Source organism: Mastacembelus armatus, chromosome 3 (assembly GCF_900324485.2).
Source record: "Mastacembelus armatus chromosome 3, fMasArm1.2, whole genome shotgun sequence".
NCBI classification, from domain to species: Eukaryota; Metazoa; Chordata; class Actinopteri; order Synbranchiformes; family Mastacembelidae; genus Mastacembelus; species Mastacembelus armatus.
Genome location: NC_046635.1, coordinates 9,209,609 through 9,224,220, shown reverse-complemented (window position 1 = coordinate 9,224,220; position 14,612 = coordinate 9,209,609). Strand labels below are relative to the sequence as shown.

The 14,612-nt window shown below is 37.9% G+C and overlaps 1 protein-coding gene across 1 annotated transcript in view; it reads left to right on the top strand.

Moving 5' to 3' along the window:
* The window catches only part of apba2b (amyloid beta (A4) precursor protein-binding, family A, member 2b), a 52,159-nt gene extending 38,416 nt beyond the window's left edge, over positions 1-13,743 (top strand). The window contains exons 8-14 of the mRNA XM_026319629.1: positions 5,766-5,852; positions 7,281-7,466; positions 9,775-9,954; positions 11,307-11,519; positions 11,687-11,806; positions 12,089-12,229; positions 12,583-13,743. Coding sequence (XP_026175414.1) covers positions 5,766-5,852; positions 7,281-7,466; positions 9,775-9,954; positions 11,307-11,519; positions 11,687-11,806; positions 12,089-12,229; positions 12,583-12,654 — 999 coding nt within the window. The 3' untranslated portion in view covers positions 12,655-13,743. The remainder of the gene's footprint in view (positions 1-5,765; positions 5,853-7,280; positions 7,467-9,774; positions 9,955-11,306; positions 11,520-11,686; positions 11,807-12,088; positions 12,230-12,582) is intronic.
* Positions 13,744-14,612: the final 869 nt, after the last annotated feature.

Sequence of the window (14,612 nt, the reverse complement as noted above, 5' to 3'; positions counted from 1 at the left end):
TCTACAAAGTGTGAACTTTGAGGGGGTGAATAGTTATGCACAGCCAAGTTTTCTGTTTTTTTGTCTTATTTTTTGTTTGCTTGACAATAAAAAATATTTTGCATCTCAAAAGTTGTAAGCATATTGTGTAAGACAGATATAAATCATTTGTAAATCAGTCAATTTCAATTCCAGGTTGTAAGGTAACAAAATAGGGACAAAGACAAAAGGGGGGTGAATGCTTTTGCAAGGCAGTGTATGTTCAGCTGCTTCACACAGCTAATACTGCACATTTGATTGTATTTGTCAGACACAATCTGAAAACATTTCTCAAATTACACCGTATATCTGGAAGAATCTGATTCATGTCCCCACAACCAAGGTCACAAGTGAAATCTTGCTATTTCAGCATGTTGCATGTTGTTTTAATGTTTTATCATTTGTATTTTATAGTTATCATGAGGTATTTTGTTCAGGTCCAGATTGCCGCTGATAAAACATCCATGGACGTCAGTGCTGCTGGGTTCTAGCATAAGTGGTCTTTTAGGGCAGCTAAAGAAACTAGCCAGATGGGGCCATAGGGCTTGTGTTTGACACAGCCAGTGGTATAATGGCATTTCTGGCATGTGAACCTTATATTTCCCTTGTTAACACTCAGCTCCCTGCTGTTCTCTAATATTATTATGATGATGTTTTAGAGAAATCCTGGGGATGGTACCAGTGCCGAGTGGAGAAGCTTGACTCGTTATTTTCGATGAGTTAGAATTGCTTTATTCATCACTGCACAAAGTGTTTATTTAACTTGACAGAAACAGTTACTCACTATTTCCCTTTTCAGGAAGAGGTACACATTCATCTTTTTAAAAATGTCCTCCCATTAAAAAAAAACAAACAAGAAAAAAAACAAGGTCAGGTACATGGTGCAAGCAACTTATTACAACCCACAGTTGTGCTTTACTGTTAACTGTATGAAACAGTGTCTTTTCATCAAATTCCCCAAAATGTTTATATTCATGTGACAAAGCCCTCTAGTGGCCATAGTCATTAAAGTAATACCATCCATCCATTAGCTATATCGCTTATCCTAGAGCATTGCAGAGCGGCTGGAGCCATCACAGCCAACACTGGGCAACAGGTTGCGTACACAGAGGACAGGCATTATAGTGATATATAGTAATAATTATGATGTGAATGAGGAAGGACGTCAGGTGATGTTATAAAGCAAAAGAGTTATAAAGGTAAGATGTCAGGATGGATTGATGGGCAAAACATTACCTAACACGTAATGTTATGGCCAAAGCATTGTTTCTTTTAACACTCACCATGATTGTACACTCACCATAACCCTAACAACTTTTTATTTGTGTCACCATGATGACAAAGGTTTCCTAAACCCAAACCATGATCTTTCCCTTAACCCAATTAAAATTGTTTTTGACCCAAAACTCAGAGTCGTTCTGCCACTTGATCTTATGTGAAATAAGACAATGAAATAATATAGCACTGATATTTTGGTGGACAGCTGTTACCCAGACATAAGTGTTTTTATCACAAACACAAGCTTGTCTGCGTTTCTGTCACTCAGAGTTACAGGCTGCAATAAGTCTTGTCATTGACGAGATAGACGTGTGACGGTCCAGAGGGATATAAGAAGAAAAGACTAGAACCAGGAACTGTTTGAAGTTTGAATTAGTAGATCAGGTTTCATGATCAGGTTCCAGGTGTGTGATGCAAGAAAACATCAGAATAGCAAGAAAAAGTGAATAGCAGCCAGTTTCAGTAAACATGGCAGTCAATAGATCGCTTAGACATCTGAAATTGGTTTCACTGTCTCTAGTTTAAGCACATCTGCACGGTCCTTCTGTTTTGTAACATGAAGTAAACAAACATGACGGAACATCATTTGGAGATACCTGCATTTACTGTATGTATTACTTTGTCTTGAAATATGGCCAGTTCTTCAGCTAAGTTACAATTTTAAACAAACAAAAAACCTTGTATTTTTCTTATCCATATTAAATGTGTAAGTCAAATACTCAGTTCAAAAGCATTCAGAAGTTTAATCAATTAGATGTAATTGGATGTTTGAGTTATTGTAATGTTTTTTGATATCGCACAATATCAGCATTGCAACCCTGAATGTGGCATGAAAGACTGCTATTTAAAGTGTCCGAAGGTTTTTTGCAATTCTATACCATTGACTGAAACAAGTCGAATCACTCTTTTGTCTAAAAGAGCTCTTCATAACCACAAGATGTCTTCTGCCATAATTTCACATCTGTCCAGTCTCTGCTTGGTTCTTCTCTCTCTCACTCTGCACAAATTACTTTCCCTATGAAAAGTCTGGTCAGGGTGAACCCATGGCAACAGTTGACTGTCACCTTTTAGCGCTTTCCAATTCCTGGATCAAGTCCACCGAAGAAGAAGAAGCTGTCCATTATCTCCTTGATTTATCCCACATGGAAAAATGAGTAGCTGTACTGCAAACGACATTTAATCTTTTACATTGGAATGGATCCAGACAGCTGCGCACCAACCCAACCAAACATACTTGACTATTTGCTCCCGATCAAGCCACACAAACATACATGTAGTATGCAGGTCCATTATATACATGGACAGGAAAGCACTTAGACTCTGTGATGCTGAACTGAGAAAAGACTATGCCAGGTGGATCGCAGCAATAGTTATTGCATATATTTTTGGTGTGATATTCATTCTGTTTGATGTTATATTTATACAGCTTTACCACACTACCACCCCCACTGTCTATCCCCTCCTCAGCAGTATATGTTGCTGTGTTCCTCAGACGTCTGTGCTGCACGAGGTGATCATGGAGGAGGAAAGTTTACAAAATTAAAAAGGAGTCTTCCTTTTCTGGCTGTTTATTATGTTTTCTTATTTTTTTAACTGCTAGTCTTAGCAGTCACAGCTCTGCAGGGTGGCTCAGGAAAACCTTCCGGTATTACACTTGGAAATGTAATGAGGCTAAAAAAATAATTTTCTCCGGTTAAAGGTGGAGTGGCAGTAGCTCAGCTTGAACCTCATGCAGGTTTGATTTTGAAAGATTGCAAAGTGCTAAGAGTACTCCAGAAATTACTTATCTAAGTTCAGCAGCTTAAGTGCCCACTCCAAGAACAGCAGCACTGATGAACTAACTAAGCACTTGACTCAACATTGTATTTTTTGATGCAGCCCAGAAAGCAAGCTCTAAGAGCACATTTTAGATCCTTGTTTGCAGCTTTGTCCCCTCCCCTACCTCTGTGATTGCTAATTGTTTTCTTCTCTGATAATTGTGTTGAGGCTGCGGCACAAACACTGATGGCGGCGAAAGTATTACAGTATATACACAAGCTGAACTTGACTTTATTGTCATTGTAAGCTCTAATATGGAAATGGGAGCTCTACCATCTGACACTTGAAAATATTAAGCTAATAAGAAGAAATAATCAGCAGCCAAAAACCCTTTCTTAGTAAGTGTGGCCTTATATGTTGAGAAAGCAGGAACGGTGTCGGTTCATGTCTGCACGCTTGTTATTTGCTGTGTTTAATAGAGAAATTATTACCCTCTATGCTGTTTTGATTTGTATCTGATAACCAACGCGGCTGTGCAAACACTCTCTACAAGCACTCACATACAGCCACACACGTCCCCCCTCTCTCTCTCGCTCTCTCATTCTCTCTCTTTTGCTCTCTCCCTTTCTCTCTTTCTGTTTCCTCTGACTCTCTCACTCTCTCCATTTCTGTGAGCAGTGATAGCACACCTGCTGTTTGGTTTGGGGCTTTACTGTCTTACCTCCTTTTATTTACCTTCTTTATTTCCTCCTCCTTTTCCTCCTGTTTTTGTGCTCCTGTGTCCGCTGACCTTGTCCTGTCCCAACGCCTGCCTGCCTGCCAGAGGGTACAGAAGGCTGCCAAAATCAAGAAAAAGGCGGTGTGTAACAAACAGAGCAAAAAGGCCCTTAAGCCACTCCAGCCTGCACTCTCACCTTTTCTTTTGCATTTCATGTGTGCCCGTCTCTGTCTGTGCATCCTCTCATGTCGCACACATATCTACGTTTAATTAAGTTGAACAAATCTTTGTGAGGTTTTTCAGATTTTAGTTTTATTTGAATTGCTATGCATTTGTCCAGTGAGAGTTTTTGTTACTTTAAAGGAGATTCTTTTTTTCACACTAAAGGATTGCAAGGATATATGTTTTAGAGCAATGCTTATTAAAATGTCTCAGTATCAACAAATGTAGAATGGGACCATATTTTAACCAGACATAGCCTGAACATGTTCTGTAGGAAAACTTTTTATATTGATTAAAGTTTTGTTGTAAGACTCCGGAGCTGCTCAAATCAGATGTAATAACATGATTTTATACACAACCACTGTGACCTCAAGGCAAGTCATGTGAGCAGGACATTATGGGGGAAGCTTCTGGCTGTATTATTTCTTGGGCTTCTCTAATACAGTAGCATTTTTCTGTGTATTAACCTTTACAATAAGACCGTGTAATTATTTCATGAAATTACAACTGTAGGTTTAAGGGACTAGTGACACACTGCAAGGACAACACACACTGAAATATTCATGCCCATGCACTGCTATAAGTTGTGTGTGATGTATATTTAATTCCTGCTTTTTTTAGTCAGGAATGATTTTCAAGTGCTTACAATGCCTTTTAAGTTCATTTCAGTTTCTTCTTGTGGGTTGAAGAAGCAGAAACTTTTGAGGAGTTGGTAAAGTAAAATGGCCCATAGGCCAGTTATATATATCAGAATAATTGGAAATGATAACAGTTGGTCTAGTTTAATGTTTGCTCACTAAAACATTTTAAATACAGTGACCTTTCTTCTTCACAGCCAAGACATATAATTGGCAAATATATATTATTTGTTTTTTTATATTTGTTTTATATAATTTGTACATATGTGACTTTTACACTTTATGGAGAAAAATTATCTATTTAGTTTCATTTGTTTTTCATCCAGTGCATCCCTGATTTTTGTGTGACTAATACAGTTTACACGTACGGCAGAAAATATGCTATTGTTGAGTTATTGGGTGATTTTCAAGCAAAAGGGACCCCTGAAAACTAAATTCAAACTTAATTCAAAACAGACAACTGCAATACAAGAAGTTATTCACATTTTTTAAACATTTTTCCTTAGTTTTTTCAAACTTGGGGAAGGTATAAAGATTGATGTGCCACTATTATAAATACATGGTTCACCATTTATTACGTGAAATACTAAATGATTCTATGTATGGTATCTATTTTAAGCACTATTGCCTTATTTTATATGCACCAGGCAAGTTTAATTAAACTAAACAAGGTCTAATTCTATTAGTCTGCTGCACACTGACTATTAATGAGGGAAATGTGCACAGGCTTGTTTTGTGCTGAAGCACCATTGCTCTCACTGGTATAACAGCCAGCTGGTAAGGGTTTAGTGTTAAGCTGTTTATTGGTTCAGTGCCAGATTGCTATCCTTGTGCCTGGACAGTTGATATAAAATCACACCACTGCCAAATGCTTTCTTTTTCTGCCTTTTCCACCTCACCTTTAGACGTAATAGCCTGTCATCTAACAAACATTTTCCTAGCTAACTAGACCCTGATCTACTGTATACATGCATGTTGGTTGATATCTGAGACTTTCCCACATTTAACACAACGACTGTCCAGGAAGTTACAAGGGGAAAAATATAAACTATAAAAGTTTGTTATAAAGGCCTTGCAGACTGAAGTCAGAGGAGATTATGTGTTTTTGCACTTCTGTTTGTGTGTTTCTTCAGAGTGCAGATGGAGACGCTCAAACCCTCACTGAGGTTGATCTGTTCATCTCCACCCAGAGGATCAAAGTTCTCAATGCAGACTCACAGGTGAGGACAAGAAAGCACACACGCTTCATGTTTCTTTTCAAAGTATCTTTTGTCCTCTCTGTGACAATAAAAGCTGTTTACCCCGACAGTACATCTGTCACCCACTGAGCTGTACAAGCCTGCCCTTCAGGGGGAGTGTTGTTGTCATAGCTGTCATAACTGCAGCTTAACCACTGACACGAATGGCTTCTTATGAAACCCCATCACTGTTATTCATTTGTTTGTTTAATCTCATGACGCCACTGTCAGAATTTCCTTTGACCAAGGATGAGGACAGACTGAAAATCCCAAAATTGCTGCACAAACATCTGTGCATGGAGGGTGACTCAGAGGGCATGTGCTGCGGAGACGCTCAAACCCTCACTGTTTGGCTAACTGCAGCACAATCTATCCAAATGACTATCCAAATAATATTTTTACACAATTAGTCATTTGTTAAAGGTCATGGACTACATCATGTTTTCTTTATTTGTTTTACAAGGAGGTCTTTTATGAAGTAAAAATTAGGGTTCTATCTCTTCATCCCTGCAGAGGTTTTCCTCTCTTTTAGCTTTACAACAAGCAGCTGTGTGAATATGCAGCATGAGTTTTGACAGGGGATGTAATCTTTGATAGAAGCTGAAATGCTTCGGAGAGGTTTTCGGTTCTTCAGATTGTGAATAGAGCTTTGGTTCACAGTAACTGTTAAAATGTATATGTGATGATTCATTTGCAGTATTTCGGTGTTAGGTGTTGTCTGGCCGTCAAAGCAGAGTGTTTGGTAGTGTGTGTGTGTGTGTGTGTGTGTGTTTGTGTGGGCAGCCTCTTGGCAGAAATGAATGTGCTGCATTGCAGTGTCTATATTCCTCCCTTTCTCCATCTGGCTGCCACTGGTCCTGGCACTCTTGAGAGGAGATACTTAGAGTAAAAAGTCTTATTTCTTTTAAAAGGTTTCATGCAGGTTGCATGTGGTCCCTGAACTTGAATCATAATAAGAACAACTCCAGAGGTGGGCTGCAGCAATGACACTAATCAGGCTAATGTCATAAAACCACACTTAATGAAGTGAAGTTAACTCAACTGAAAGTAAATTCAGCAGAAAACATGAACAAATGTATATTCCTCTCAGCAAATCCACATTCACTCCAAAGTAGTCATAGTTGTGTTCAACAAACAACGCTTCCTGTAATTAGTTCAGTTGCAATAATTGATACAATAAATTCTTCATAATTGGGTGTAGCATAAAGTCACTAGCACATATTTGTATTACATTACAGTGCGACCTAGAATATATAACTGAACCTAGAAAATCTAATTGTGCATAGTTTTTTTCATTTTTAAAAAATCTGCAGTTACATCTTAAAAACTCACAAATCGAAACTATTTTTACAAAAGCAGTGTTTGATTTTGCCTTTGATGTATTTCACTTTTTGGTTGGTATGTCTGCAGGAAACCATGATGGACAATGCACTTCGTACTATATCTTACATTGCTGATATTGGGAACATTGTGGTCCTGATGGCAAGACGCCGGATGCCACGCACAGCCTCACAGGACTGTATCGAAACTACACCTGGTGCACCCGAGGCAAAGAAGCAGTACAAGATGATATGCCATGTGTTTGAATCTGAAGATGTAAGTGCTTCATGTGTTATCAGATTCACAAGCCTGCTATATCTGTTTTATTCAAACTGTATATTTTAAAGCTCACTGGCCAGGTGCAGGGGAAATAGATGAGTTACTGAAGAAGTCACAAGAGGACTTCTTTGGTAAATGAGTCCTGCAGCATATAGCAACAGCAAAGACACTTTTTATTGCTTCATGTTATTGGATTGTTGAATATTATTTCAGCTTCTCAATCATCACCGGTATTAATGGTTTTCCTCCGTTTTGCTCCAAAAAACCCTTTTCTGATTTTTTTTCTATTTTTTGTTGGGTTTTTTTTGAGTGTTACACATATATTTAAAAAAATAAACAATAATTGTACAACCTTAAATATTTGTATGATGTAAACTGGCTGAGAATTTTTTTATTTTTTTTTCTTTTGTTTTTTTTGGTAGCTGCATCTTTTCTTGTTGAAGCAGATTAAGCAAGTCTTGGCAGCATTTACAATGTTGCACCGAACAGCCAGCAACTCAGTGTCTGTGCCAGTCTGTGTAAAGGCTGGACTCCAATCTGTCCTCTCTCCCTGTTTAGTTTTGCTGCCAGTTTTTAAAGGCTGGCCAAAGTCATAATGGACCCATTCAGCCGCTCATCCATGAACTGGAAACTGTTTCTGTTATTGTAACTCCACTGGCTGTTTGCGGTGGTTGTTTTTTACTTTTTCCATTGTTGTGCAAAACCATTTCACAATGTATTGATTCAGAGAGGTTCCACCACTGTCTGCAAATTCTGCATTTATATGATCTATACAATTATAGGATTTAATTTTATTTAAAAATAGGGAAAATATGCCTTGTGAAATGAATGGCCAAGGTAGGTTTTCATTTTTAGATGTTTTACTATTTTGACCTTGTCCCATCTCCCTGGTAGCAAATGTCTTCTGTGGTCAGAGTGGTGGCGAGTGCAGCAAAGCAACATAGTACAACCTCAATTCCAAAACATTGGGATGATGTGTAAAATCTACATCAAAACAAAATGCTGTGATTTTCAAATCTTATTAATCCATATTTTATTCACAATAGAACATAGAAAACATATCAAATGTTTAAAGTGAGAAAATGTACCATTTTAAGAAAAAAAATGCATCTCATTTTCAAGTAAAGATGTGGAGAGTTTCACCAAATATGTGAAAAGCTGCGTCTAAAATTTGTCTTAACAATTACAGAATAATGTAAAATTGCAAAGACTTTAAATATGTCATCATTTACAGTACACAATATCATCAAAAGACTCAAAGAATCTGGGGAAATCACTGTGCGCATTGGACAGACCAAAATACTAGATGCCTGTGATCTTTGGGCCCTCAGACAGCACTGCATTAAAAACAGGCATGATTCTGTGATGGACATCACTGCATGAGCTCATGAGTACTTCCAAAAATCCCTGTCTGTGAACACAGTTCACCGTGCTATCCAAAAATGCAAGTTAAAGCTCTATCATGCAAAGATGAAGCCATATTTGAAGATGATCCAGAAATGCTGCCATCTTCTCTGGGCCAAACCTCATTTAAAATCGCCTGTGACAAAGTGGAAAACTGTTCTGTGGTCAGATGAATCAAAATTTTACATTCTTTTTGGCAACCATGGGTGCTGCGCCTGCCTGCAGTCCAGACCTTTCACCAATTGAAAATATTTGGCACATCTTGAAATGAAAAATACGACAAAGACGACTTGACTGTTGAGCAGTTAGAATCCTTTATCAAGCAAGAATGGGACAACATTCCTCTCCCAAAACTCCAGCAACTGGCTTCCTTAGTTCCCAGACATTTACAGACTGTTGTTAAAAGACGAGGGGATGCTACACTGTGGTAAATATGGGCCTGTCCATAATATTTTGAGATGTGTTGCTGCCATCAATTTCAAAAGTACCTTATATTTTTCTTAAAATCATAACTTTTCTGTTTAAACATTTGATATGTTTTCTATCTTCTGTTGGGAATAAAATATGGGTTTATGAGATTTGTAAATCATTACATTCTGTTTTTATGTAGATTTTACACAGCGTCCCAACTTTTTTGTAATTGGGGTTGTAGTTTGACTGTTTTTGTTGTTCTTTCTCAATGGGAACAAATAGCTTATGCCAGTGAAAATCAATTTATATTATGAATGAACATATTCTTGGCGCACTTAGTTCCACTATTGTGTGATGCGCCGGATGTTTCTTTTTTTCTTCACTGTATTGTTATTTATATGGAGTTCTATGAAGATGAGCTTTTCTGTGTCCAACAAAGCAAGATGACAAACACGTGTTATGTCATGACTCCTACTTTGTCCGACTGCAGGCCCAACTTATCGCTCAGTCCATTGGTCAGGCTTTCAGTGTCGCTTACCAGGAGTTCCTGAGAGCCAATGGCATTAACCCCGAGGACCTCAGCCAGAAGGAGTACAGCGACATCATAAACACCCAGGAGATGTATAATGATGACCTCATTCACTTCTCCAACTCTGAAAACTGCAAAGAGGTTGGTCCACAGTATATACGTATAAAAATGTGCAGTGCATCACTTGTGGCTTAAAGATGGTATATTTTCTCTGCATGTGTTTGTTGGTGTCCGTTATAACAGGAAAATACAAAACATAAGTGCTGTGACACTTGTGTGGCAGAAATTGCCTTTATGCTGCAGGGCCATAACAGAAACACGACAGTAGACAGTAACTAATTAAGACAAGATTAAGAGGCAGATGGTACCACAGAATCTGCTCGGAGGATGCCAGCTCTAGCACTTTTTGATGTAAGCATTACTTAAACAGAAATAAAAACATTTTTGGAAATACAACCTTTCACGTTCTTCCTGACAGCTGGATCAGAAGGTTGATACCACTCTCATGTTTGAATGCTAAATATCAAGCTACAGCCAGGAGACAGTTAGCTTAGCTTAGCACACATCACACACTTGTTGTTATCCCTACAAAAACTCTAATGTAAAATAATTTGTGGTATTACAAAAGTTATATGCCAAAATGTTTCTCGACCGAGTGTACTGACTTCCTAGAACTCTAGATACACGGTGGTTTCTGTTCAGATTAAACAACAGATATAAAGTATTAAAAGGTTCAATGTGTAATATTTAGAGCAATGTATTAGCAGAAATGGAGATTGGTATTCATAAATATTTTGTAATTAGTGTGTAATCACTGGAAAATACCAAGCATTGCATGTTCTTAGTCTTAGATTGAGTCTTTTAAATCTACGTAGGGAGCAGGTCTCCTTTCATACAGACAGCCATGGATGGACAAACCAAACACTGGCTATAAACAGGGAGTCATGTTTTGTTTTAAAGGTGATGGCCACCGTACCATCCTTTGCTTTGATATTATACATATTACACCTTTAATCAGTAGGATTTAGGTTTATTCATCATTAACTCCCTAAAATGCAAAAAATGCTTTGGACTGTCATGCTACTGTAAGGTCAAGGTTTGACATCTAGCCTGCAAATTGGCAATTTAAAACTGTACCACACGAGTTTCTAGCGGTTCAGTTTGACAGTACAGCAAATTCCTGAAGAAAAAACACTGAAGCACACTGAAGGAACCTGACTAATGTTCTTGACTGTTGTCTCGTCACCAGTGTAGAACAAATCAGCCAAAAAAAAAAAAAAAAAAAGATTCATTGATGAAGACCGTTGTGTTCAAATATTTGTATCTTCACATTACTGTAGGCTCAAATCAGTACGGTAATTTATCAGTGTGATCCAGTTATGGCTTTAATACTGCTGGTCATTTTTTACACGTGATGAAAAAAGAATTAAAAAATGACCAACGAAGTGTCTCCTCCTCCTACCACTGAATTTCCACTTGCCTTCTTTCCTCAGCTGCAGCTGGAGAAGAGCAAAGGGGAGATCCTCGGGGTCGTGATCGTGGAGTCTGGCTGGGGCTCCATTCTGCCCACAGTTATCTTAGCCAACATGATGAACGGCGGGCCAGCAGCTCGCTCTGGCAAGCTCAGCATCGGAGACCAGATCATGTCCATCAACAACACCAGCCTCGTGGGGCTGCCACTTGCCACCTGTCAGGGAATCATTAAGGTACAAAGAGCCAGAAGATATTCACAAGAGTGTGACTAGAGCAGGCAGCTGAGGCTGTGAAATACATTATAATTGAGCCTGTTTTAAAACATTAAACCACATCATTTCTGTGAAAATGAGAAAAGTGGAAGCTTTTTGATGTCTGTGTGTTTCTCTCTGTGTTACAGGGCTTAAAAAACCAGGTCCAGGTGAAAATGAACATTGTCAGCTGCCCCCCTGTTACCACTGTCCTCATTAAGAGACCAGATCTTAAATATCAGCTGGGCTTTAGTGTCCAGAACGGTATTGTAAGTATAAATCTGACTTCTGTCTGTAACCATGAGAAGGTTGATTACTTTGCTACTACTATTGAATAAATATATTAAAATTGAATGTTTTATTCACGTGGACAAATGGCAATCTTTGTTGTTTGTTTTATTAGCACCACATATGCATGGTTCAAATTCCTGTCAGTTAAAACTACTCATTATTTTATCTTCTTCTGTATTGTGATAAATTGCTATTTTGATTTGTGGACACCTGTTACAAATTCCGTGTGTGTGTGTGTGTGTGTGTGTGTGTGTGTTCAGATATGCAGTCTAATGAGAGGAGGTATTGCTGAGCGGGGTGGAGTCCGTGTGGGTCACAGGATCATTGAAATCAACGGGCAGAGTGTGGTGGCCACGGCCCACGAGAAGATTGTCCAGGCCCTGTCAAACTCTGTTGGCGAGGTGAAACTGCCGCATCCACACACTCACGCAGACATACAAATGCTCACATGTGCAAATATAGAAATATAAGAAATACATAGAAAAAACTAAATGAATACGTAGAAATTTAAATCAAACAATGGATTGAAAATTAGTTATAAGTTGAAAGCATTTAAGAGGAAGGGACTTTTTAAATTACTGCTTTGCATATCAATCATATCAATATTCTAATATCAGGTGTGTCAACATCGGCAACTACTTCAAAGAAAATTCACACATGAAAACACACAATTCTCAACCATTCTGTGTTTTAAAAAGCATAAATAGTTTGGCCATTTTATTGAGACAGTGCTGTTACTTATCTTCACTGCCAGATTCACATGAAGACCATGCCAGCAGCCATGTTCAGACTTCTAACAGGACAGGAGACGCCTTTGTACATATAAATGATGGCCACGGACTGTTCCCCATGACAGGCTGTCAGCTATGATTGGGAACGTTAGTGCACAAACCAAGTTGACCAGTGACCGGAGGGGGATTGTTTCTTCCTGTCAATTCACTTCTCTTTATTTTTCTTTGAGCTGATGACTTCGGTTCTTCATAATCTCTCCCGTGTCTGTGCTTAACATGCATTGGTCATTTTATTGATGACATGCATTTTCCATCCGACCAGCTGAAGAGACAGTGTGTGTCTATGTGTGTGTGGATATTGTTATTTATTTGTCCTGTCTGTGCTTTTCTGTGTGTGACTGTGTGGATGGACTTACCAAGTGAATGCATCACAATTTATTTTTCTATATTCATGTAATGCAATGCGATACTTCTGCTATACTTCTTGTATGGTTTCATTTTCTTCTCTATTTATTTTCCAATGTAAATACGTATTTTGCCAATTTTGTGACTGAAGGCAGAGGGGGAGAGGGAGCTGCATTGTAAATATTTATTGAATCTTGCCGTTGAATCGAAAGCAGGCCATGGTGATGGCAAAGACACATTTAAATGCAGATGTCATTGTAGTTGCCATCCAAAAGGGGAATTACAGGAGTGTTTGAAATGCTGGGTTTAAATCTGATAAGTTGACATAATGTACATGTGAATCAAACCAATGCTTGCAGCAGGGGTTTATGGGAGAAACGCCATATCCTTATGATTTACTTCATTTTACGGCAATACACGAGTTTCAACCTCTGAATCAAAAGATAAATCTTTTCTAACTCTCCTGTACAAACTCACACACATTGAAATAACAAGCAACTGAATAGTGATTTTGACATGCATTAATTATGCTGTTGGTATCAATCACATGTGTGAACAATGACGTTTCTTTTGCGTGCTACTCTATGTTCATCTTTAGTGTTCCTGACTGAAACTCATGATACTGAGTGGACTGTGAATGTAACTGTGTTGTGCGAGCTGTCCCATTGCCATAAGCAGTATTAGAATGTCTGTACATAAAGGGAAACTTGTCTAGTGTTGTGCTCATGTTAAAAAATATAATAATAATAATAAAACACACAGGTTTTAGTCACTGCAAACATCTTCCCGCTTGTATGTTGGCTTTCAGTCTTGAGAGGGAAAGAGAGAACTGTGAATCACACACTGTGACAGAAAAAAGCCTTATCACCAAGTAATAGTTTTACATTGCATTGTAGTAAATTTAAACCATATGAAGATCATCTGTGTGCATGCCTCGTAAACTAGTATCATGTCATTGTGGCAAGATAATAAAATCTGAGCTAAACCTGCCTGGTTTTGTTGGACTGGATCAAACTACACACTGAACTTATAAAAGGTTTGCACTGACATACCAAAGCACGGCCTGGTAAAAATGGGAATCACAGTTGGCCCATTTTCTACAGAAGCCTGTTATGACCAGAACAGGAAAAAGCATTAGACATGATAAAATTAAAAACACTCATGTTTGACTTTTGTCCCATAATTTTTGTTTATTATTTTAAATTTTGATTGGTGTACCAAATGAAACTAGAGAATAAACTGCTCTCATAATTTTAACTTCAGTGATATCCTATAATCTTTAAATAAGTCAAACTTTTGACAGTTTTTTTTTTTTTTTTTTTGGCTTAGTAAGACTTCCTTTCACTACAAAAAATTTAAATCCATTTTGATTATCTTGTCATTTCGACGTCACAGTTTCATTAGTATTAAATCTCCCAAAAATCTGAATGCTTTCCTATTCTCAAGTTAAATGGACATTGGTAATCCAAAGTCAAGGCAAGGCAAGGCAAATTTATTTGTATAGCACCATTCACACACTACGCAATTCAAAGTGCTTTACAAGGCATATAATTACATTAAAAGCATGGAAAAGAGCATTTAAAAACAAAGACATTTAAAATAAAGTAAATTAAAATAAGATGTAAAAGCACATTAAGAAAACAAGGAT